This window comes from Varanus komodoensis, unplaced genomic scaffold, assembly GCF_004798865.1.
Source record: "Varanus komodoensis strain SLA01 unplaced genomic scaffold, ASM479886v1 scaffold37, whole genome shotgun sequence".
Taxonomy (NCBI): Eukaryota; Metazoa; Chordata; class Lepidosauria; order Squamata; family Varanidae; genus Varanus; species Varanus komodoensis.
The window spans coordinates 801,763-824,423 of NW_025335889.1; the positions used below are offsets into that span (position 1 = coordinate 801,763).

A 22,661-nucleotide genomic window follows, 5' to 3' on the forward strand; every position below is an offset into this window, starting at 1 on the left:
TCGCAGTGGAGCACCTACTGGCTTAAGGATAACCTGATAGAAATCGGGCGCGCACTGTAATATTTTCGAATCCCTTCTCTGTTCAATTAAACAATAATTTATTTTATTTATTGCATTTATATACCACCCCAAGTAGCCCAGAGGGCTCTCTGGGTGGTTTACAAACATTAAAACCCAAAATACATTGTCCAGTTCTAAACAAATAAATAAATTGGCTACACCACGACCCAGTATAAAACAAAACATGGTTAAAATGAATTAAATAAATATACCATTAAAATTAGTTAACTTTAAAATATTAGTTAAATAAAAAGATTTTGACCTGGCTCCGAAAAGCATATAATGATGGCGCCAGGCGGATCTCTCTAGGGAGCACACTCCATAGTCGGGGCGCCACTGCAGAGAAAGCTCTCCTCTGAGTACTCTGTCTCTTAACCTCTTTCAAAGAGGGTTCCCAGAGGAGGGCCTCTGCTGCCAATCTTAGGCGGCGGGAGGGTATATAGGGAAAAAGGCGTTCCTTTAGGTATCCTGGTTCCAAGCCATTTCGGGCTTTAAGGTAATAACCAACACCTTGAATTGAGCCCAGACTTCAATGGGAAGCCAATGGAGCTGATTGAGGACGGGTTATATGAGAATAACAACCAGTCCCCGACAGCATCCTGGCAGCTCTGTTTTGCACCAGCTGACGTATCTGGACTGTCTTCAAGGGCAGCCCCACGTAGAGCACATTACAGTAGTCCAAATGGGAGGTAACCAGTGCATATGTCACTGTTGCCAGGCAGTTCTCCTCCAGGTAAGGATGCAGCTGATGGATCAGCCGGAGTGTAGGAAAGCGCTCCTTGCCACCCTGTCACCTGGGCTTCCAGGGACAGTTCTGGGTCGAGGAGCACTCCTAAGCTGTGGACCCTGTCCTTTAGAGGGAGTGCAACCCCGTCCAGGGCAGGGCCCAGGTCACTTACCCGGAAACTCAAATCACTTACCAACAGGAGCTCTGTCTTACCTGGATTGAACTTCAGTTTATTTGCCCTCATCCAGCCCATTACCTCGGCCAGGCACCGGTTCAGGACAGCCATTGCCTCACCTGGATTAGTTGAAAAGGAAAGGTAGACCTGGGTGTCATCAGCATACTGATGACTCCACAGCCCAAACCTCCTGATGACCTCTCCCAGCAGTTTCATGTAGATGTTAAATAGCAAGGGGGACAAACTGTAGCCCTGCGGTACTCCATGGCAGAGTTGCCATGGTACAGAGCCAAAGTCCCCCAGCACCACCTTCTGGAATCCGTCGGCAAGGTAGGAGAGGAACCACTGCCAAGCAGTGCCTCCTATTCCCAGTCCCGACAGCCTATCCAGAAAGTTACCATCGTTGATGGTATCAAAAGCTGCTGAGAGGTCCAGGAGAAGCAACAGGGATGCACTCCCCCTGTCCCTTTCCCTGCACAGGTCATCATACAAGGCAACTAAGGCAGATTCAGTACCATAACCAGGTCTGAAGCCGGACTGAAATGGGTCTAGATAATCAGTTTCATCCAAGAGTGCTTGGAGTTGTCCCGCCACCACCCGCTCTAGCAACTTGCCCAGAAACGCAATGTTGGCCACCGGTCTATAATTGGCGGCCATCTCTGGATCCCGGGATGCCTTTTTAGGACAGGCCTGATCATTGCCTCCTTTAAAGAAGCAGAATAATGACGGTTATGCTAGTGAAATCCTTAGAGAGAGCCTAGTCCCATTACTCCACCATAGGTCCTAGAGTTTATAGATGGAGATCTATCATAAATGCAATGGGTCTGATTGTGTTGAAGAGTCTTTCAGAGGTGGTATGTGTGTGTGTGGTGGAGGGGGGGTGGTCAGTGGGACTGAAGCCTGGGGGATTCCTGGGAGACTCTGCTGCACCAAATACAGCTACAAGGCCCCGATAATCTCTGTTCTTTCTGATCTCCCTTGATTAGCTGGATTTTTGCACACACATACTTCACTTCTTGGTGCCCAACCCTTTGAATCTCCCTGTGAGGCCGTAATATTTGCAGCAAGCTGTAGTGTGTACAAAATCAGAGTGTGTCTGTATTGCTGCTTACAAACAGATCTTGCAACAAGCTTCATGGACTGTCGCTTTCACATGCAGTCTTCCATGGTTTCTCTCAGAGGTAGTATTATGAAAATCATAGCTGTAGGAAAAGAGGTCACAGTGCAACATTTTGTACTCATAGACAATATGTTTATTGAGGTTCTTAAACTGTGTTCTAACTTGGATCTATTTTAATTAACTTAAGAAAGTAAAATTGATAATTGATCAGAAAACAAGATACATTGGGAAAGCATCCACGGTTGTTAGCAGATATATGAAGCTGCTTGAAGCACTGTTGCTGAATGGCAGTGAGATAATCACTGCTTTAGAACTGAGGACTACTACTGTTGTTTTCTTGCTATATTTGGAATTCCAACTGACTGACCACATTTAAGGGGTCTAAGTGCTGTTTCTTGTTTGTTTTTTGTTTTTGTTTTAGTATGTGCATTTTGTTGTGCTTCATACAAAGAGTGGACATGACTTTGCAGGTAGTCTTATTCTATCCTCTTTTATCAGCCTTCTTTGATGGCCACACTCACATTTCTCCCGCAATTTGAACCTAGTGCTTCCCAGTGAGTAGACTGGGGTATGGGTCTCAAAAATAGAGGTAAAAATGCTTGATCTCTAGTTTCATAACCAGATCTAATCAACTTCATATTTTCAGTCTCACAAACCAAACAGTTTTATTTTCCTTGCTTGTTAGTTGCTCTATCGTACTGTAGCACAATTTTAATGTTCTTTTGTGTGTGTTTGCTTGCTTGCTTTTAAATAGCCCATTCAGCACAGGATTAATTGCAGATAAACTCACTTCAGAATAAACATAGTTTGTATTAGCAATCCTAAATGTATAATTACACTGTCAATTGTACTCCTGTTTAGCTGCAACCCACATCTATAGTGTACTTAGCATGAGGGTGGCAGTCCCTACCCTGATTAGCTAGTAAGTCTTACCCTGGCTTCATATGAAACTTATGACTAACGGGAATACCAAAGCTGTAAGAGAATATTACTTGAGGACACATGTATCAGTGGACATACAGGAGATCAGTATTCAAGACAAGATGGGATAAGAATGGGAACGGGAAAAAAATAATTTGTAATTTGGGAGATTTCTCATCTGTTAGGTAACTGTAGGTATTTGTCATTGTTAGCCGCAGGTCAGCTTCTGATGATTTTTGTTTTGATTCTATATGCTGTTTCTTGCAGTATGACAGGGAACATACATTGGTTTGTATGTGAACAGATGCTTTGCGTAGGTGATGCAGTGTAGGTGGGGTGGAGAGAAAAATCAGTTGATGGAAGAATGGAAATTGCAGACAAGAGCATCACAGTAATTGGAGCTTGCTTTCATGTATAAGGAGTTTGGAAGGGAAGAGTTTCCCTCCCTACAGAGAAAACCTGTTGGAACCTCTACGGGTCGTGTGCACAGACACTCACTTCACCCCACCAAGGGACTCCCATCATCCAGTGAACAGGCTCTAATCACAACACTGCCCATGACAATATTTGTCTTTCACACATAGGGGTGAATGATAGCCAGAAAGTAAAAGAGGGCACTTGGAGGACCTGAGGTGGGAGCTAAACCGGTTCCTTAATCCTAATGGACCCAGTGCCTGGAGATACAAATAAACTAGATCCCTTTTATTTAATTAATTTCATAGACTTCTTTGTTGTCCCTGATTGTTTTCATCTTAGCGTTTGTTTGTTTGTTTGTTTGTTTAAAACATTTATATGCTGTCCTTCACTATCGCGTCTCAGGACGGCTTACAAGATTAAAAGCAATAGTCATAAAAACAATCAATAAACCAGTACAATAAAATTACTGTAAACCTATACAGATAAATCAAATCAAAAGTGACTGTGAACCACTAAAATGCTAATTTTTAAAATAACGATTAAATAAAAAGGTTTTGGCCTGGTGCCAAAAAGAGTACAAACTTGGCGCCAGGTGTTCCTCTCTGGCAAGAACATTCCAGAGTCTGGGCGCCACAGCAGAGAAGGCCCTACTCTGAGCAGATGTCCTTTTTACCTCTCTTAGAGAGGGTTCTCGGAGCAGGGCTTCTCCCGCAGATCTTAAGGGGCCTGAGGGCATATAAGGAAGGAGATGTTCCTCCAGGTATCCTGGTCCCAAGTTGTTCAGGGCTTTATAGGTCAAAACCAGCACCTTGAATTGGGCCCAGACTTAGCGTTGTCAAGTCACAGTCATGGCTTCCTTCGGGTTCTCATTTTTGTTTCCAGGGAAGGTTCTGGAGTTTACTGCCCTACAATTCCAGGCTCTCCATGCCTGTCTACTTCCTCCTACTCAATCATGTGTAATTTGCCCAGCTCCCAGGTTTGCTGGTTGGTTTTGCCTTTTCTACTTTCTCCTTAATTCCTTCTTTTTTCACTTTTTGTTGCCACCACCCAAGATTAAACTAGTACCAACACTGGGCACATAGAGACTTCATAAAACTTTGTGGGTTTTCTGTTTTGCTTTTGCTTTCCTTTGACAAAAGTTGAGCTGTCAGTAGAAACAAAGGGCACAAGAGATGAAAAGGGTTGGTCCAATTCATATCACCCCTGCAGCAGGATGACCCACTTTTTTCATCCTAATAATTTGTAGGGTTGTATACATTTTGCACTTTTCCCAACATTCTAGATGCTCAGAAAAGTGTAAACGTACTTCTCATCCCCCTTTTCTGGGGAAAAGTAGTGTTGACAGCTAGCTATTCAAACTTTGGTTCACCTTTAAAAAGGTAGGGGGTTGAACTGAAACATACGGCTGTATGTGTCCCAGTGCAAAAATTGTCATTGCTCTGTCAAAACCCCTTGTAAAGAACCAGAGTCCTTTTCCCAAGGGAAAGGTGTGCATAGTTGGTGAGGGAAATGTACCAGCTTGGTCTAAGCCTGTTACTCATACTGTTCAAGGTGGTATCATTCCTTGGTGGTTATAAAGGCAAGCACTTGTTTTCTGTTTATCAGCTTCTCAGACCTTTGCAAGCTTCAATAGCTTGAGCAAAGCTCTTTCTCAGCCACCTTGGACAACAAGACCGTGTTAGCCATTGCGGTGCAGTGGTTAAGACGGTGGGTGTGGGACTCAGGCAATCTGAGTTCTAGTCGCCACTCAGACAGTCACAGACTGTCAGCCAATGTACCTCACAGGGTTGTTGTGGGGATAGAATTGAGAACAGGAGGAAGCGAAAGATGTAAGTCACCATGAGTTCTTTAAAAGAAAAAAGGTGGGTTATAAATCTAATAAATAAAATATAACCATACTGGATCTGTAGATACAGAATATTGTTAGCTACTATGATAAAAAACATTTAAAGATCCCATTTTGTTAGAAGTAGAGGTGGTGAGAATCCTTAATAAGAAAGCAGAGGGAAAAAAATACCATGTTTATCAGATGTTTGTGTGGTTGTGCCAAATGATACCTTTTAACTGGCTGCATTAGAAACCAAAAACAAAACAAAACATGCTGGTTTCAGAATCTTCTGTTCTTTTCAGAGAACTGTGCTCATATACAGTATTAACAGCACAGGCTTAAGCAGAGGAAAAGCTTGATCTCCACTTTTGGTTTCTTGGAAAAAGAAATGGATACTCATAATTAAGCTTGCAAGAGTAAAAAGAAGATGTACCATTTTAAGGAACAACTACAATGCATATTTCATTGGTGGTGAGAAGCTGCTGGCAGCACCAAGCTCGAGGAAGTTTTTATGAGCAGATGGTTCTGGTTCTCCCTTTCCTCTTGATCATCCAACTGGCTATCTGCATATTTGTTTGCTCATCTTTCACAGATCCAAAAGCAACAGAAAGCAAAATTAGAACTATTAAATCAGTCAGGCAATTGGGGTGAGGTGATATCACAGGGTGCTCAGCATGAGAAGGTGGAAGGATGGCTGGAAGTACACTGGACAAGCTCAATAATGCAGATTGAACTGACAAAGTTTGTTGGATGTTGGAAACTTTCCTGCATTATAAACAGTATTTCCCTGGCTAAGAAGCCAGAAGTATAAAATATCTGAGGAAATCAGGCCTAGCTTTGAACAGACTGAAACCACCACCACCACAGAACATAGCTCCCCCTCTGAAGCACATTTGCTACATGGGCTGGAAACCCACTCTAGCAAAATCTGCAGAGCAGAAAGATGGAGAACTGAAATCAGTGCCCCTTCCATTCTGCACTGGATAACTGGACACTCCTAGGTTTGGGGGCTTCCAATCGCCAAGGGCAAAACTGAGGATTGCTCCCTTCTTGTTTTAATTCACAAGACACACAGATTAAAAATGTATTTGATTCTAACAGGTTGATAGGCAATATGATATAATCCCCTTTGAGTTCTTTTTAAGAAAAAGGCGGAATATAAATCTAAATAATAGACTTACATCCCACCTTCTTCCTTCCTTCCTTTCATGAACTCATAGTACCTTACACGATTCTGCTGTTCCTGCTCTCAGTCTTATCCCCACAACAGCAATCCTGTGAAGTACATTGGGCTGAGAGTCTGTGACTGGTGCAAAGTCACCCAATTGGCTTTGTGACTGAGTAGCGACTAGAACTCAAATTGCCCAAGTGCCAGAATTGTGCTGTTAACTACTATACCACACTGGCTTTCACTCTGTAATTCCTCCTCTGTAATCATCAATGAGTGAAAAGACCTTCTCAGTATGTCACTAAAAAATCAGTTGATGCTTTGAAGTGGTGCAGATGTGCTTTCTAAAATTACCAGAAGTAGCATCCTTCATCTTTGCTCACCCCTTTTGGATATTTCCACACCAGTTCTGTATAAACTTATTCCTATGTTGTTCTGTCGAAGAGCATCTCATACCACTATGCTAATGCTGCATTTTGTGGGGAAGAAACAGAAATGTTTTGAATAACCTTCAACACTTGTTTTAAAAGGAAGAAATAACCCCACCTTGATCATCATTCATGCTACAGAATACAGACATTGCTTGTCTGTATACACTTGCTGAGGATGCTGAGAGGCTTATTAGGGGACTGAAAAAGAATTTACTATGCTTCATGTAGCAGGACATATGCAAATCTACATATGCAATAGATTTTGGGAATCCCCCTGGTTTCAGGCAACACATGAGAGAGAAAGAAGTTTCCCAGCCTCAGTCTCAGACAAAAGAAATGTTCCCTCTTCTAAGAAGGCAACTTTAAAAATGGTGAAATCCACCCATGTGTAAGTAATCATAAGGCCAGCAAGCAGGATAGAGTTGGTTTGTTGACATTAGCTTCAGGGCTGAAGGAGTTTACTTATTATGCTGTTGCTCATAGATGGTTTGCAGTGTTTTGTTCAAAGTGGTTGTAATGCTATTTTCCTCTTCATTTATGCCCAAAGTTACTACTGTTTACCACAACTACTACTGGCCTTTTGATGTATATGGTTCTTTTTCCCTGTCTTCTTCCAAGGCAAGATGAAGTTGGATGGATGCGAAAATGAAAAATGATTTAGCTATATAACTGCATTTCATTGATGTGACTTGAGTTTTGATTATAGTGAAACAAATGGATCTGTGTCAACACAGGTCAATGGGATGTAAGTGCAGCTTCTAGGTTCCAATCTGGAAAGATTTCAGTGGATGCTCCCTTCCCCTGTAACTCATTCCATCAAAACATCTGGTCTGTCATAGCTGGAAGCCAGTGGACTCAAGAGTTGCCATTGTGGGCTTTGTGACCAAAGGGAATGTTAATATATTTTAATCCCTGCCCACTATATCAGGTTCCCTGTTCATTCTCCAGTTCAGAATAGTACAGTAATAGTTGTGCTAGGCTTGTGGATTGCTTGCATTTAGAATTGTAGAATAGGAAGGGACATGCTCCCAGAGCTATGTAATCTGTGACCCTCAATCTAATTTCAGAAGTCTGCTGCAACAGATCAGTTCAGAGCAATTTGTCCTTAGCAACTCACTGAGAAGGAAGACAGAGAGAGAGGAAAAGGGTTGGCAAACCTATCTCTGACATTTGGTCCTAGATAACCACTGAATGTGCCCCTTGACATTAATATGGTCTCCATCCCTGGCGTATGTTTGCAGCCTTAGCTGTCTTTTGCTCAAAGTACATCCCCCTACCATCACATACGTCAGCTTTCTTTCACTGTGATGATATTATGTCTAAGGATGTATATATTTGAACCTTGTCTCGTTTGCCTTATCCCTGAAGCCTAAAATCAGATCGTGTACAGCTAGAAGAGCCTAACAATAGGGCTTTTTGTAATCCTTCTCGAAAGAAAAACTGTCCTAGATAGGAGATCCCAAGGTGTAGTCATTTTAAACAGCATATCAGACTGGCAGAAGTGTACTCCATCTAGCCAGCTGGTCCTAACATTTGGCAATGGAGGGTGTTATAGAATAGCAGAAACTGCTTAACTATTTTATTATTAATGTAGTTTTGCTGCAAGGAATAGGGAGAGGGACTTGTCTCAGGTGCTAAAAATAATTTGACCAGTCCTGGGAGGCATCACATGCAGCTTCATCTCAGGACAGCCCCAACAGCTAACTAATGGAGCAGAGAATGTGTCAGTCTTCAGAAATTCTGACATGCAGGGCCTTTCTCACATTGATACCACGTCCATCCTTAGGGAATCACTCCCATTTTATCAGAAATGTTAGTTATTTAGTCACCAATAGGCAACATAGTTCAGCAGGGACTTTTTGGTTTAACTAGAAGGACAGTCCTACCGCAATCACATAATTTTATTGTGGAGAAAGCCGTTCCCAGACACTATCATCTTCTATTCGTAAGCGTCCTTCCTTGTCCATTGTAGTATTTATTCTGAGCTCGGTAAGAGCCATCCATGGTGCTGAACTCCATCCCCAAAGTAGGATCACCACCATGCATAGCTCGTATAAAGCTCAGAATGAAAGCTGCAATGGCTAAGAAGCCGCGCCAACATAGGCGCCGGCAGCCCCCTCTGTTGCATAACTGACCGCATCACGCGAGAAGGAATTCCGCTCCTTTAGTTAAATCCTCCCTTGTGACGTCAGGACTACGGCAGCTCTTGCAATCACGCATGCGCAGCGATTCTGTCATTCCTGTTATTTTAGCTGTTCTTTCACTTCGTTACTGCTGGAATTGCTTCAGGAATAGGACACTTGGGATAAGGACAATGCAGTTTGGTAAAAGGAGTAACTGCAACATGAAGTAATGCATCGAAATATAAATATAGTTTGAACGCCGCACATGCGCCGTGGGAAGTAAGGGGGGAGGCGCTTGGCCGGCCCATAGATATAAGAATATGAAGAGCAACTCCAATTATCTGCGGAGAACATTTCCGGGTTGAAGAAGAAAACCATTTTTAGGACCAGCCCTTCCGAGTGGAAGACAGAAATAGAGATTCAGAATTTGAACGCAGCTGTAAGTAGGCAGTATTCCGTTGTTCCTCCCAAAACAAATAGACAATCTGGCCAGGAGTTTATATAATCCTCTGTTAATATTGTAGGTTAGGGGAGGTATGGCTGAACCTGTGTGGATTTCCAACTTAAAATCTGGTACACTAGACCCCCTTCAGGTTACAACATTGGTCAGTCACCCTAAATAGTCTCCGTTCTCTGTTCTTCCCTCGTATCGAGAGCTCAGTTGCAGGCAGATTTGTGTGCCTTTAACTTAAATACACTCGCGTTATGCTTTTGCGTATTTAACACGTATTTGGCTTTTCACATGACCAACTGTGAAATTTGTGAAGAGATTCCTGTGCTATCCTTTTGTTTGTGGAGGGGTCGGTCATGATGCTGCTGCCCAATCATGAACATGACATAACGCAAACACATACGTGACTACTTAGAAGGAAATCCTTTTGAGTCAATGAGATTTACTCTCGGGTAACTATGGATAAATTATTGTACCAGCCTGACTGGATTTCTTCATTATATTTCCTCGAGGGGAACCTGTTTGAAAGTGCAATGCTATGCATCTTTAGAGAGAGAGAAATCCTACGACTGCCATCATTTCCCGGTTTAATAGAATTGGGCTTTTTGTCTGTTTCAGTAAAAACAAACTCCGGAGAGTGTGGTAGGGCCTCAACGATTAATGCTGTAAATGTCTACGCAGCCGAAAGTCCGATTGACCTCAGTGGGATTTACTCGCAGGCAAGCAGGTACAGGACTACACCCAAAAAGGTGCAAATCCATACTTACTTGCGAGAAAGTCCTAATGAACGCAACGGAGCTTACTTCCGAGTAGGCTTGCCTTACTGCTTCACATAGCAGCAAAAGGTTCAAGGGGCGTATGAAGTGGCCTCCGATCTACTAAGGCTTGCAGTGCCCTCCGTGCTTGCTCGTCCTTAAGGCGCCACACACCCCTGGCTGTGTTCAAGGTACAGCTGCCAACTCTCTGGAGGAAAGCCCGAGCAGAGGTGGAAGCCGCCCGCCGAAAAAGCAAGGAGAACCCTACGGGCTGAGCCCGCGCGGGAGGCGCATGCGCTTTCGCTCAGGCCGTGGCGGAGGGGAGGCAAGACTTCCGGTGCCCTGTTGCGGAGGGAGGGGTAGCGCTTCCGGGTCGCGAGCGCCTTCCTGGCTGGCGAGTGGCGGTTGCTGGCTTGTGCTCTTAGTGGGCAGTCGGGCGGAGCTGGCGTTGTCTCGTTATTCCCGCGCCTCGTATCGCCAACTTTTGCGGGAGGGCGCAGGAGTCGGTGGGTATGGCCGAAGGAGGGAGCGGATAAGGGCGGGCCGGGCCGGGCCGGGATGAGCGCAGGGGCTGGCGGCTCAGGTGACCTCTGCCCGTGGTGGAGATGGTAGAGGAGACGGTGAGTAGGTGGGCTTCGTGCCTCGGCCGCAGTCGCTGGGCGGTCCGCCCGGGAGCTCCATTTGTCCGCCCCTTTTGTGTTCGGGCTCGCTCCGGTAACTAACGAGGCGACCTTTGGGAGCCTGTGAGTATTTGGGAGTTTTACTGCTTTCTGTGCCCCACTTTTTTTGTGTAAACTGTTCATTGATGCTGAGGAAAGCACGACGCAGATGGAATATTCAAAGAGAAGGAAAAAAGATGCTTGATGTATATCTTTTTAACGAGTAAAGGAAACATTCTGGCTTTTAGGAGGGGAAACTAACCCACAGAAGATATTTTAATCTACTGATAAAGGTGCATACGAGATCTCTAGGTTTTAAGTGCTAGCCATGCATAGCATTCATTGCTTAGGCTAGGGTTGATGGAAAAAGTTACTGAAATAGGGCACATGTTAGAACGTTTTCTTTGAAATTATGTTTTTGCTTCACTTGTAAAATTTAATATCATGGCCTGCAGCCTAATAAGTCACCAGCCCTGTTTGCAGTTCATTGTCTATGAGTGAAAAATGTATACCCATTATGACCACTGAATCGTTACAATGGGAATTAGTGTTTTCTTTTGTAGTGAGGAATGCCTTACAATCTTTTCAAAATAATTTTGCAATGTTGCAGGTTCATAGTTGGGCAAACAGTTAATTAGTTTATTGTTTACATCATTTTTCTGCCAGAACAATTAAATCACAGGTCTGCAAGGTCACAAATTAAATTGTGGTATGTGTGGAAGACAAGTCAGACCATTTAAATCAAAGTAGCACTCTCTTCCTTTGTTTACTACTCATTCTGTCTCTGCTTTACTCTAAATATTCTTCTTTGCTGGGACATCCATATTTGTAGATTGTGCATGGAGAAAAATATAATTGGGAAAAGATGTATAAAAGATTGGAAGTGAAGGACTCCAAATCCTTCTACTCATAATAAAGTAAATAAAGATTTTCTCCATCTATATTTACTTAGTCTGTATGCTTAAGTAATTGATAAAATAATTCTGTGTTACCATTCTGATAACAATGTGCTGAGTTGTACTAGTATGTGAGTATATGAAAAAGAGGTAAGCTTGAGGCTGGAGGAAGTACAAATGCTTGGATATCTAAAATATGTTTCTGGTGGCTAAGAATGTCTCTATGGTGATAGAGCAGGGCTGGCTTCTAGGAACCAGAAAAAAAATGTACTTAAAATCTGACTTGTAGGTATACTTGCTGAATAGGCCGATTGTGAGCAGTTCTAAGATTGCTCTCTGTAGAGTCAGAGCTGTGACATTTGCATACTGAAGGTGTCAGTAAACTATTCTGCAGGAATTGTACATCTACAGATGGCAAGTCATAATCAGAACCAAAGGAGGATGTTAATATTGTACATTCTCCATTTTGAACAAAAGAACTTAGTTGATTCTTAGGGACTCCTGGTGTTGTGTGAGGCCATCTTATGTACACTTACCTGGGAGCAATGCCCAATGAACTTTTTCACAGAGATAGGATTGTGCTATATATGACATAGCAAGGCTGCTTCAGAATCAGTGACATCCAAAGATGAAAAAGCTGGCATTTGTTCATGTTCAGTATTGCTTTTTCTTCTAAGTGGTAATTAGTAGTCTCTGTTAAGGATGATTTTATGTCAGCTGGAAATAAAATGCTTAACCTGAGGATTGCTCAACTGTACAGATCTACCATTCTTTGCTAATTGTGAAGAATGGATTTAGGACAATGGTGGGTTTATCCCATAAAGAGGATTGAGATGTATCCCTTTCAGTTATCTCTTGCTTTTGCAACACATTTGAAGTTAAGAATTAAAAATAAATTTGTGTCAGTTTCTCTTACTAGGGAAACCTACTAAGCAAAACTGGGTCTTTAGATTTTATAGAATGGTATCTCATCATTGATGTGGAATTGAAATCTTTTGTGTGAAATTTTCTATAACACTGAAAGCCTGGTAATCCATCTATAGAAACTTCTGCTCAAAGTTTTGTTTTATGTATTGTTTATCTATTTTATGTATGTATTGTGTATCTATATATCTAATATATAGTATTAGGTGAATTAGTATGGATCCAGCTGAAATACCTAATTCCTGTAGTGAACCAAAGTGGGAGTCTCCAAAGAGTCTCAGAGATGGAAAAGGAGAAAAAACTATAGATGCTTTCAGAGGTCTGAGAAAATTTGAAGAGTGCCACGATGAGTAACTTGCATTGCCTTTTCTTTCAGAAGACTCTTCATTCCTGTCTTATATTACCTACTGATCAAACATCTGCCTCAAGATAGCCATGAAAGGGATGAGGTAGCCGCTCACGAGCGTGCTAGAATCCAACTTCAAATGGATACAAAATATAAAGACGATGTATTCAGAAAATATGTCCAGTTTCATGAATCTAAATTGGATATCTCTGACAAGAAGCAGCGGCCAGTTAGTGATGAATATCTACAAGTGGCAGCTTCAGCCTTACTCTGCTTTCCTAAGATTGATCCCTTTTATAGATTCCGGCTAATTAAATTTTATGAGATTGCTGAACGTTCACTAAGGTCTTTGAAATCTTCAAGTTTGCGTTCACTCCAGAATGCATTCAGTATGCTAGAATCAGTTGGAGTTAATCTTTTTCTTTACCCTTGGAAGAAGGAATTCAAAAATATAAAGGTATGATCAGCTTTCTATCAGTTTATCTCTTAAAAGAGCATATATATTACCTGTGGGATGGGATAGAACAGCCTTATCCAAGCTGGCAGTCTTCAGATGTGTTAGACTACGGATTTCATCATCCACACTCAGCAGCTGAGTGTGTTCAGAGTTGTAGTCCAACAGATCTGAAAAGTCCCAGGTTGGTGAACTCGGGTATAGAGAGTGGTGATCAGATTGATCCCAGAGTTAAAGGATACTTGAAAGTGCAAGGCAAGAATCTGCATACTCTTCTAGTAACATAAAAACGGTACATATGGAAATCTATTTGAAAATACTCTTGTGTTAGTGAAAACCATAGTTTACAGCACCTTAAAAGGCCAGAGAGCTTGAGGAGCTACAGCTACTGCTTTAATGAGTTTTTTTTTTTTTGATAATTGCACCTTATATATTTCACCTCTTAAATTTGCTATACTTGACCCTGTTAAGTCTTCACTGGAGAGCAAAGTAAACTTTTTCTTTGAATCCCAACTAAGGAAGGATTTTCTTACCTATTCATGTTTCACCCCAACCTATCGGGATCTCAGAGTAACATTTTGGTATCTCAAGAAAGCAAGTTAGATTGAGAAATAGTGGCTTGCATTGAATGGTATTGTTCCACTGATGTTCTGTAAGCAGAATTGGGAGGAGGAGGAGGAGCAATCCCCCCCCCCCCAGTCCCCCATGCATCCAAGGAAATCCATCAGCTCATTTTCAGCCGACTAGCAGGGAAGGCTGCAGTGAGAACAAGGAAAAAAATTCCCTTTGGACTGGCCAACTTTGTCCAGCATGGTGCTAGATTTAACTCAATAGCTTAAGCAAGGCCAACCAATGAGCATCAGGCGTTCTGACTCAGTTTTTAGCCCTTAGCATTCCCAGCTCCTCTAGATTTCAGCTAATATTTTTCTAGCATTTCCGTAGCACTGTCTCATTATTCCAAATGACGGATATCAGCACTTTCCCCCAGTGAACTGTGCTTTGTGTCTTCACATCCACTTCTCTTGTGTTGTCTACACTAGTCTAAGGAAAAAGTGAAACATCCATAATCATAAAACATAGAGTGAGGAGCAATAAATAAGGATGAGAGGTGTTGGCTTTTGCTTATGCATCCAACAAAAAAAATCAGTATTTTATATATTGAATATATAATATCTCAAGACAACAAAGAAATATTTTTCTGTCCCAGCCTTCTCTAGTAAAGGCTGACTTTTAACATGGAAATAAAAGTGAAATTAAATACTTGTTAAATGCATGTGGTTTTTTCTAAGTTATGTCAGTAAACACCAGTGGTTGCTATGCCACGAGGCTTGTATATGTATTTTGTTTTTATCTTAAAACCCCTCCTTGGATAAATACAATCCTTTACCAGTAAGGGGTGGAAATAAGGATTACATTTGGTCTTATTGAAGGAGATCATCTGGAAAATAACAGAACAGAGCATTCTTTCTGGCCCAGATTCTTAATGCTTGGTATTAATAGTGTGTTAATACATGGAATGGATAGCATGCCCCATAAAATGAGAAATCAAGATTTTTTTATACTGTTCTGTGCTGCTATACAACATATACAGAGCTATAAGAATCCTGGGCACCTGATTCCTTGCACTCTTACAACCTTGATGTTGGTGTTCAAAAATGGGAACCATGTGCCAAGCAGGTCATGAAACACCTGATCGTTCTGCAAGATTGAAGCTAACGTATAAGTTATTTTTCCAGCCCTAGTAATGGCGTTAGTTTAAAACAGATCTTGCTTTGTATCTTGCTCTGTGTATCTCAGCATCCATGGATGCTGTATTTGCAGTATTTTAAGCACCCTTAGACTGTTGACAGGCAGACACATTACTGGCTGAGCTGCTAACAAGTGCATTGACACTGAAATGTTAACTACAGTTTTTAGTGTCAGTCTCCTCAGTCTCACTCATGGAAGCTTTAGCAAGGCTTGTAGTCATCCACTCATTCCAATGTGTTTTTGACGTCTCAGTTATAAAATACTTACAGCTATTTTGTCTATGCGCCCTGTTAATCTTCCCCCTTCTAATTCCTGTGATCTGTAGCTCTCTGTTATAGATTAAAAGCATATGCTTTATCAGGTTAACTTGAGAATGTGGAATTAAGATACTACTTGGAGCACTGTTTGAAATGTAAGCCATTGCACTGTTTGGCATTGTTTATTAAAACTTTCATATACCATCCGTAATCAGCCACAGGCTCTGTGAAATGGTTTACAGCAAATGTACTGGAGCATCATAGAAATAGACTCAAAAGTAGTTGGTGATCAAATTCTTAATGTTTATGTAATATCATTGAAATCAGTTTGTCTTAGCAGGCTCAAGTGATTTGTCAGTTAAATTCTTTGGCCAAAAAGTCTTTTTATTTTGAGTGTTTGCCCCCTCTGGTGGCAATATGTATGATCTAAGCTGTTTCAGAAATATAACTCAGATGCATTTATGATTTGTTTTTCTCTTCAGACCTACACAGGACCTTTTGTTTATTATGTGAAGTCTACAATACCCGATGAGGATATAAGACAGATACTGAACTCAATGGGATATGTTCAAGAACTTGGAACTTTGTATAAACTCAAAGACCTGGTTGATCCTTTACAGGTGAAGATGGTGTCATTTGAACTTTTTTTGGCCAAAATAGAGTGTGAACAGTTGATTGAAATTCATTTGCAAGTGAAGGATAAAAGTTATTCAGAACTTGATATTGTAAAGGAGAGAAAAAATAGCAGTGATGATGTCCGAGGCTGTTCAGATGCCTTGAAACGACGTGCAGAATGCAAAGAGAATCTAAATACTTCCATGTCACGAATGGTACTTCAGAAATCTGCTAGTGAGAGAGGCTCTAAAGATTATTTCAAACCCAAAGTTAGTAAACCTTCTAAATCAGTGGACACATATGATAGTTATTTGGAAAATAAGAAGCCACCTTTGATGACATCATTGAGTCTCAGAAAAGAGCCCTTTTTAGTCGACACTGAAGACGACATTAAAGATGAAATAATTCGTCCATCACCTTCTCTGCTTGCCATGACAAGTTCTCCACATGCGTGTTCTGATGAATATTTGCCAGTTTCATCCCATGCCCATGCCAATGGCATATTAAGAACGGGTATTCCATATGGTACTTACTATTCCCCTCAAGATGATTTAGATTTATATACTGACCCTGATTCTAGGAGTGTGTTTAAGAGACAAGAATCCACTAAACATGATGTATGGCTGCTAAAAAATGATGCCAACCCAGCTTACCATAAACGTCCACACCTAGCCAAAGAGACCACTTCCCTTAAGTGCCAAAACTGTGGATTAACTTGTGGCTCCTCCATGTGCCAGAAGTGTGACAACTTGCTCATCTGCAGGCAGGAATATCCAGCAATGAAACAGAGTAGCTATTCACTCAAAACTCTTTCCAGTGAAGGCATATCATCTGCAGCTGCTGTAAGGGAAAAGCCTCCATATATGCTACAGACTCAAGACCGAGCCTCTCAGTTCAGTTCAAAAACCAAGTCTTCAGGTTCTTCACGCTGTGGCTTTTGCAACCGACCAGGAGCTACAAACACATGCACTTTTTGTTCAAAGGTTTCTTGTGATACTTGCCTCAGTGCTTACTATTATGACCCCTGCTGTCGAAAAAGTGAGCTTCACAGATTCTTGCCAAACAATCAATTAAACTATAAATCAAACCAGTTATCACACCTGGTTTATAGATAGACTTTCTGGGGGTGGGTTTTTTTTTTTTTTAAATCAATATCTTGGGACAAAAGGGCTAAAAACACAAACATTCTGGTGTTGCTGGTATCAACCTACTGACTTCTTAGGAGAAAAAGTAGACATGCCCTAGTATTAGACAAATACATCTTAACATTGGTGCCAGTCCTTGATGTGGTTTCACAAATATAGCTGCTGCTACTATTCTCTTATGTGACTCTTAGCTGTTTTTCCACTTAGGTCAGAGAGAAGAGCACTTTTTCCTTTTCTGGAAGCAGGCAGGGGTTAGAATGCATATTCTTTTTCCTGAAAAGACATCACATTTGTGTTTTACTTTTGTCACTATCTCAACCACATAACACAATATCAGAGTAGTAATTAAAAAGACAACCAAGGATTTTCAGTGACTTGTGAAATTTTTGGGTAGTTTGCATGAAATATTCATGAATTTGTTTTTGTGAAAAGTATTTTTAAAAGAAAGATTAGATGCACTGCCTAAGCTCCAAAAGGCACATCACCATGGTGTCTCATCCTCATGTCTTCTCCCATTCTGCGCTTTCCAGGATTTCTCTTAAGCTTAAAAAATCAGATTCTAAAAACTTCTAAACCAAGTGTTGGCTTTATTTTCCCACCCTGCCAAAATTCTTTATTATAACTGTTCTATCATTTTAAAGAAGTGAAATTATCTGTGTTAAGTGGAGTGTTGTCTTTCTGGATGAGGAATAATTGGATTCACCTTCTGTTGCACATGTATCTTTTTACTGTAAATAAGTAATTTTGAAAGTAGATTATTTTTAATAAATATATTTGGTATGGTTTTTTAAAGGTCATATCACTAAAGTCTCTGGGTTTTTTCCTTGTACTGTATTTCACTTACAGCTTATTCCAGCTGTTGTAGACAGGTGTTCCTCACAATCCATTTCTATTTCTTCCAGCTGGGTTGAAATTCTTGTGAAGTCAATGACAGATGGGCATGTACTTAACCTCTTCCTTCCATATGCAAGTGAAGTTCCTTTAGAAGTAATTTTTATTGTAACATGGACTTTGATCACTTGGACACTCTCCTGCTGTTTCCCAGTCATGCTTGTGGGAATTGTTTACATAAATAGCTATATACTCCACTGCAACTCACTAGTACTGTTGAGTAGTGATGGTTAAAAAAGATGATTTGTGCCATTCCCAGTCAGTTGTGAAGGTGAATCCAAATATAGAAATTAGTTCTAGCTCTAAAGGATATTAGAGATTTCTTTTATCAACCATCTTTTATCCAGAATGTTTGTGCCCTTGTGGTGAATGCTGGGCTTTGTGACGCATCACCTTTGACCCTAACATTGTACATGTTAACAGTATGGCTGTTGATTCTAGGACTTACTAATTTTCTAGTCCTTTCACCCTTTAAATGAGGAATATCTATGAATGCCTAGAGATATAAGAGTGGCAGGAGGGGGTGGTCAGGAACACAAAGGGATTTTAAAACATTGAAATTCTTCTGTGATCATTTTGCATCAAATGTATAGTGTTGAATTATTTTATGAATTATTGCCAACAGCAAAGCAGTGTCAACAAAATGATGTATGATCAAGTAGGCATGAGATCACAATGGCATATCGCATTCAGTATTTTATTTTCTTTGCAGGCAAGAATTCCCTTGCCAAGCAGGAAGGTTAATGGAAATCAATGTTTAAGCGAGTGATTAAGATTTTCAGAATCTTAGATGGATCTTTTTAATAAGTGTATATTAATATATGTGTAGATACAATGTGTATATAATGAAAAAATTTAAAACAATTTTACTCTTTCTAAAATATTGGCCTATAGAGTTCATTTTGATGTGTTCTGCTCAACCTCTTAAAGCACCATGCCTGTCTTTATTTGGCTGCTATACTGTATAGCTTATAGATCTCCCTTCTTCGGGTTCCATATTACTATTCACTTAACACTAAATGAACAAAAACTGTGATGCCACGTAATTTATACGGTGAACCTAGCAGGGATTAATTATAGTGCTTAAAAAGACTCCTGTGTAGATATTTGTCATGGAATACCTATAGTACAGAACAATGTTAAAACTGCAAGTGACACCATGCTAAATCCTTTTTTTAATGTGTATCTTACTGTATGAGGTTGCTGTGATTGAGACAGTAAAATATATGTTAATTTAAAATGTAGCTGCTTGGCATCTCATTTGTTAGAAACACTTGAATTACTATTTTAAAATTTTTAAAGGAACACTTCATTTTCCTAAGAGTTATACTTTGGGGGAGGGGGAATTTAACATTGTGTGTGTTTGAAAGATTTATACTGAATGCATGGCATGTAGAAGTCAATTGCTTCTCTTATGCTTGTCTTCATAACCCTTCAAGCTTAGGTCACTGGGCAAAATTCAGTGGGGTGTTTATGCCCCATTTACTCCTTTCTGCAAGCAATGGGTCCCTCTGATACTGTTGCATAAGTGAGAACCATCGTGGAGAATATTTCACTTTCTCGGGGAAGCCCCGAAACAAGCAGAAATGCTAGTTTCTCAAAGGCACAGGTTGATTGAGCTACCTTATACAAGCTTTGCCAGCTTACTTTGTTCCAGAAACAAACATTTTGGCTTGCTTTAGGTTGCCTCTGAAGTGCTAAATCACTATTGCATAAGCAGTGGGGGTACTGGCATGTCAAAATCGATGGGTTGCAAGAGAATCGGGGGGGGGGCATACAAGAACCCTGTTGAATTCTAGCCACAAGCCCTACTTTAGAATTGGAGAACAAAGCAGAAGATGGTCCCCATTCTACACAGTAAGTCAATAGCAGAATTAGGCTTTAATCCTAGGCCAACTGATCCCTAAGCTCGCTTCTAGCCTCTTTTCATATTGACTAGCCAGCAGAGAGAGAGAGAGAGAGAGAGAGAGCGTGCGGACGCTTTAGAGACTCCAAGTAGTTTCAGTATGTCAAGCTTAATGTCACAACACAAGCTCATGTCTCCTCATCTATATTCTGACTCTGGTTTTAGTAACCCGAGGCTGCTGTTTCTCAGGTTAAGAGTAGCTTTGCGTAGTAAAGTATCACCAGAATGGAGCTGACAGCAGTCTGGGCAGGTCACATTAGAAATCATTATGCCTTTATCCATCACAATTTTTCAGCTAGATAAGACTGCAAATTTTAAGTTTTGTTGGGAAGTATTTTGAATAGGTAATAGATTGGTTCTGCTTGACCACGGCGTGCACATAGATGATGAGACGGACTCCAGCACCCCACAGCTGCCTATACATCCCTTGAATCACCTCTGGAGCATTGAGGGCCCTCGAAGAGATTTGGGGGGTGCAGGATAGTGATGCTGGGGGCAAGAGAAGGGAAAGTCCTGTTGTGTGAACAGCCTTGTATGATGCTTGTGTGTTGGCAATCAACCAATATTCTCATTCTGTTCTAATCAGCCAGTGTTTTTCATGCATGATCCTATACCAGCTTCTTAATACAGGTACAACTTAGAGATCTGTGAGGTCTTGTGGTTTTTAAATAGCGTTGAGCACCTACTCAGAAGACATGGACAGCACTGGACTCTGCCTTACTTGAAGCATACCTTTTGCCCCAAAATGCGTCTTTGGTACCTGTGGAGTTAACTTTTTAACTTTAGTTGGTAGGCCAATTGAAAGAAGATTTAAACCCCACCATTGACATGTAGTGTTCTCAGTCTGGCTTGGATGTTTGTCTATCTGGATGTAAAAGGAAATGTTATGATTAGCCTTTAAGAACACAGAGGAGCTTTCATCACAAGGTGACTTACCTGAAAATATAACTAAAAGATTAGCAGATTAGGTGAACCTCCTGGCATTACAAATTGTAGTCCTTTCTACAAAGCATAAACTGAAAGCATTTTTGTAATGGCTCATGGTTAGGTTTGTTTAAATGATTTCTTTTCTTTTTTTCTGCAATCTTGATGCTTTGGATGACTATGTTATAAAAAAAAAAACAAGTAGTTTCATGGCATATACATGTAATATTTTCAGCAAGGGTCAATCATATGTGGCTGTGGAATCAGAACCCCTATATAGTCCACAGTATCTTGTAAGGCACCCAAGAATTGACTTTACTATCCCCCATTCCAGACTTGGATGCTGGGAACAATTGACAGCAAAAGGAAAAGGAAGGGGACGGCAGAGGATGAGGTGGCTAGATGGAGTCACTGAGGCAGTAGGTGTGAGCTTGGGTGGACTCTGAGGGAAGGTGGAGGACTGGAAAGCCTGGAGGAATGTTGTCCATGGGGGACAGAGTACAGAGACACTGTCTTCCTAATTTTTCAATGCAGTTGATCTTGGTTACATTTTTATTTATTGTGAATGTATTAAAACATGTGCATTGTTATAAAAGTGCATCTTTGTACTCATTTTGTAAAGCAATGGGCTTTAAACCTTCCGTCTTCAAGGAATCCTACATGTTGAGTCATGTCAGATAATACCACACGTTAGGAGAGGACTATATGAGTATGCTGGGAAGGATGCTAGTTGTTCTCCCAACATATCTAGAGGGCACCATGTTGAAGAAGGCAAGTGTGTTGGTATTTGTATACCTGAGAACAATTGATACCAATAGGAACTAGTATCAATTGGGACTGGCCTAAAGGTGTGTCATGTAGACTGTCCTAAACTTTGTTTCCTGCCAATACATACCCTCTTGCTTATTCCCTAATGTAGCCTGGGGTTCTCATGCAATGATGTCTGCTATGTAAAGAAAAACAACCCAGTGCTTTTGACTAGAATGAGTTAGCAGGCTCAAACAACAGGATAACCTACACTCAGTGGTTGAGTTAGCATTGCCAAACATGGGTGAAATGGGAGTCATCATTCTGCCTGAACCCAGCTGCACTGACAAGTCATGGCTTGTGAACCACAAACAACCCATTAAAAGAGCCTGTTGTTTCTTGCTGGGCTGGGAACAGTGGGTTGTTCTTCGTAGCTTGCTATCTCAACTGGGTTCAGACAATGTGATGACCCATGTTTCAGTGACAACCCACGATTCAACAGCAATCCACTCTCATCTCTTGATTAGATGTATCCTGTTGTCTGAATCCAGTAAATGTTGGCAGATCTCAAAAGCAAGATTCTCCCAGTCTTGGAAATGTATACAGCAACCTAGGCTGTGTAAAGTTGTCAGTATGTACTTACTGCTGAAATGGTGTTGTTTTGGGGCAAAATAAAACGACAGGTTGGTGACAGTGCTCTAGTTTCAAATGCAAGCATCGTCAAACCCCTTTCAAGTTGGGCCGGGATGATTTCAAGTGGGAACGTCATAAAGAGAGCAAGGGGATTGCTCTGCATGTTCTTTTGTCCTAGCAGTCTGTTCGGAAGAACATAAGCAAAGCTGTGCTCCAAGGCTCCACCCAGTCCAGCATTCCATTCACACTCTGACCAAACAGCTGTCCACAGGCAACCCACCAGGAAGATGCGAGTGCCGCCACTCTCCCCTGCCCATGCTCCCCAGGAACGGGGGTATA

The 22,661-nt window shown here is 41.2% G+C and overlaps 1 protein-coding gene across 6 annotated transcripts; it reads left to right on the top strand.

Annotated features, from left to right (window-relative positions):
• Window positions 1-9,372: 9,372 nt before the first annotated feature.
• SPATA2 (spermatogenesis associated 2) lies at window positions 9,373-18,028 on the top strand. 6 transcript variants are annotated; one of them, XM_044440340.1, is made up of 3 exons: window positions 9,373-9,409; window positions 13,032-13,458; window positions 15,944-18,028. In XM_044440340.1, exons 2-3 carry the CDS (start codon window positions 13,141-13,143, stop codon window positions 17,189-17,191), a joined length of 1,566 nt encoding a protein of 521 aa, XP_044296275.1. In that variant the 5' UTR covers window positions 9,373-9,409; window positions 13,032-13,140; the 3' UTR covers window positions 17,192-18,028. The 6 variants fall into 6 exon arrangements, with proteins under 6 accessions (XP_044296275.1, XP_044296273.1, XP_044296271.1 ...); XM_044440338.1 differs by lacking the exon at window positions 9,373-9,409 and adding an exon at window positions 10,541-10,682 and having other exon boundaries at window positions 13,035-13,458; XM_044440336.1 differs by lacking the exon at window positions 9,373-9,409 and adding an exon at window positions 10,543-10,682.
• Window positions 18,029-22,661: the final 4,633 nt, after the last annotated feature.